Source organism: Chaetura pelagica, unplaced genomic scaffold (genome assembly GCF_000747805.2).
Source record: "Chaetura pelagica isolate M959 unplaced genomic scaffold, ChaPel_1.0 scaffold234, whole genome shotgun sequence".
In the NCBI taxonomy this organism is placed as follows: domain Eukaryota; kingdom Metazoa; phylum Chordata; class Aves; order Apodiformes; family Apodidae; genus Chaetura; species Chaetura pelagica.
Genome location: NW_009952967.1, coordinates 1,258,870 through 1,262,166, shown reverse-complemented (window position 1 = coordinate 1,262,166; position 3,297 = coordinate 1,258,870). Strand labels below are relative to the sequence as shown.

Here is a 3,297-nt window from a genome sequence, read left to right as displayed (position 1 = left end):
GCTGAAGGGCTGCAAGGCAAGGGGGCCATGAGCAGCCCCTGGGTTTTCAAGGACATCTCACAACCCTCACCACACCTCCATGTGAGGAGGCACCAGGGCCAAACCCCCAGCCTTTGCTTCCCCCAGCCATCCCTCTCCCTCTTGAGCCCTAAGTTGGATCACACTGGTCCAGGAGGACACGTTTATCTTCTCTCCCCACCCCCATCACTTGGATTTAAGAACCTGCTCACCTTTGACCCAAGCCCATCCATGTGTGTGGAGAGCAGAGACCTTCCTTTAAACATCACCAGGTCCTGGGCTGTGGCAGCATCTCTGCCCAGGAAGGAGACAGTGGACACTGTCCCCAGGGAAAGGAAGGCGAAGGCTGCATTGATGGGGGCAGAGACTGTGGAGAATCAAACAGGTTTGTGAAGGGGGTGCTCCTCCCACAGCCCTTCCTGGGGCCAGGACCCCTCCGGGTGAAGAGAAGACCTTCAGGCTCCCCCTCATCTCTGTGGCAGCCCAGCCAGCACCAATAACACTCAGGCAAGAGCTGCTGTGGGTGTTTTATCTCTCAGTGATACAGGCAATTTGTAAGTTATCAGGGAGGAAATTGCTCCTATCTCAGCAGCCCCAGAGCACTTTGGGTTTCTTTGGGTTCAGGGCTCTGAAAAATCATCCCTCACATCTAGAAGCTTTTCACCATCTTAAGTCACAACAGTGGACATTCAAATCCCTGCCAGACCAAGCCCTGCTTCAACAACACAGCTGGTATTATGGTCTGTAAATAAGCTCTGCAGCATTAACAAATCTGTACACTTGTTGGGCCAAATCTCAATCAGTTTAGTAAAGTTCAAATGGCTTTATTAAGTTAAATAGTAGGGTCCAAAGGGGTGTCTGTTTGTGCTCCACAGAAAGCTGCTATGCTTAAAGGTGGGCTATTCTCACAAGGTGCTGTTTAAGCCTTGTAAGAACTGTTTCAGGTTCCCTTTTTACTCCATTTGAACAGGGAGGAACTCCTCCCTGGTGTCAAGGCTGCCATTCATTGCCAGAGAAACACTGACCCCAAACCAGGCAGCAAATCTCACCCCCTTCCCCTCAAGGGCTGGCCTGAAAGGCAAGAGATCTGGCTGTGGTTCCCAGCTCCCAGATGGAATCACTGCAGAGCTGTGGGTAATTTCTTCCTGTACTTATACAACCCACAAGGGGTTTATTTTCAACCCAGACACTGCACATGGCAGTTTGCAGAAGCCCCAGGCATGGTTGGTGGCTATTTACTTTGGTTTTCATGAATGCTCAAGGTATCCAAGGAAAAACAAACCAGCAATCAGGCATCTAACAGCTGCATCAATGCAAAGCATCTCTGCCCTGATCCATGTCCCCGGGAAGTGCTTCCCCTCCTGGCTCCACAGCCAGGGACAAACTAGGCCCAAAGACCTGAGTGCAGGGTCCTGTGGCCCTTGTAACCCCAACTCACGTCCTCCAGCCTGGTTCTTCACTTTGTAGTAGCAGTAGAGAGACAGCATCAGTAGGTCTGCCAGCACGTAGTAAACAGCCGTGTAAACCTGTGGGGAGAAGGGCAGGTGGTCCTACCTGCAGAAGGGCTTCCAGCTGGTAGCCAGCATGATCCTTCCAGTGCCTGAAGGGGCTCCAGGAAAGCTGGGGAGGGACTTTGGACAAGGGCAGGGAGTGAGAGGACAAGGGGGAATGGATTAAAAATGGAGGAGGGGAGATTTAGGTTGGACATGAGGAGGAAATTGTTTAGTGTCAGGGTGGTGAGAGCCTGGCCCAGGTTGCTCAGGGAAGCTGTGGCTGCCCCATCCCTGGCAGTGTTGAAGGGCAGGTTGGATGGGGCTTGGAGCAGCCTGGGCTGGTGGGAGGTGTCCCTGCCCATGCAGGGGGGTTGGAACTAGATGATCTTCAAGGTTCCTCCAACCCAACCCAGCCTGGGATTCTATGAACTAGCATCCTGGGGCACAGCATTGCATCCCAGGGGAGAAGGGAGCACCCCTGGGGCAGAAGGGAACATCCCAGGGCAGTTTGGGTCTCCAGTTCCTGGTGCTGGGCTAAGCAGTGCCCATCCCTCCTTCTTGGATTTTGAGGTGTTTGAGAGCAGCTCCAGTGAGTTGGTCAGTACCTGCAGTGGCAACTGATCAGCCAAGAAGGAACCAATGAGGTTGAGGAGGTCTCCACCCAGCCATCCCAGCAGGAAATAGATGGAGAGAGCCCGGTCCATGATGCCTGTTTTGCAGGCCTGGTAAAACTGCCTGCAGAGGGAAAGTTGGGCAGAGACAAACCATCACCCCCAGCTGGTCCAGCAGTACCTGGGAACCATCCCCAGGTGTCCCTCTTGCTCCCACCTGGATCATTTTGCAGTTACCACCCGCCCAAAAGCACTTGGAGCAGAGGAAAAGAAAACTTTTGGCAAACTGCTCCCCTGTGAGAGGGGGGGAGACCCTCTGGGTGCTCTCAGCAATCTGCTGGGCTCAAGCCCTTGTGACTCATCCCTCGTGTGAGGGCCGAAAACAGCAATGATAGGGCACCAGTTGCAGAAATCCCCTCTCTGGTTACAAAATAATGTCATGATACACTGAGGCAAAATGTGTGCCCCCCCCGTCCTCCTCTGCCACTGCTGTTCCAGCACTTCCAAGAAGCCCAATACTCCTAGAAACACTTCTCCTGCACGTATGACCTGCATTCACTGCATTGCAGTTGGCTTATGTGTACAGCTGTAAGCACAATAATTAACAATATAATAACAGACAAGGCTTTTAGGGCTGGACCACCTGCTCCCTCTCCTCTTGTTCAACCCAAATTTTCCCAGCCCGGACTTGTTTTTTTTCCAGGGAATGTGAATAATTGGCTCTTGAAATTTGATTTTTTGGAGGGTTTGGTTTTTTTCTGTCCCAAGGGAGGAAGGGGCTGGGTTAAGGGTTTTGGGAGTGAGACTTACGGAAAAGAGGCAGCTGCAAAGCAGAAGATGGAAACCAGCCCCAGGATGACACTGGTGATGTCCCAGCCGTCCTGGGCACATTCGTTGAACAAATCCATCACCCAGCGGGATCCGTTGGGACAGTCAGAAACATTCCCGGCTGGGAGGCCCCTCACACCCATGGGATGCAGCGCCCGGCGGGACACGCAGCGACGGCAGAACAGAACAGTTACACTGGGGAACACAGGGTCCGCCTCAGGAAGATGCTCACAAATAAAACCCATTCCTGACGCACCTTTGCGGCCTCCACTTCGCGCCCCGGGGCTGGTGCGGCCGCACGAACCCGGCGGGACCCGGGATGGAAGGAGAAGTAAAACCCCCCCGGA

The 3,297-nt window shown here is 53.4% G+C and overlaps 1 protein-coding gene across 1 annotated transcript in view; it reads right to left on the bottom strand.

The window, feature by feature from the left end:
* The window catches only part of PQLC2 (PQ loop repeat containing 2), a 4,709-nt gene extending 1,616 nt beyond the window's left edge, over positions 1-3,093 (bottom strand). Inside the window, exons 1-4 of the mRNA XM_009995756.1 lie at positions 2,933-3,093; positions 2,117-2,246; positions 1,457-1,544; positions 231-385 (exon numbers count right to left, since the gene is read on the bottom strand). Coding sequence (XP_009994058.1) covers positions 231-385; positions 1,457-1,544; positions 2,117-2,246; positions 2,933-3,093 — 534 coding nt within the window. The remainder of the gene's footprint in view (positions 1-230; positions 386-1,456; positions 1,545-2,116; positions 2,247-2,932) is intronic.
* Between the last annotated feature and the right edge of the window lie 204 nt (positions 3,094-3,297).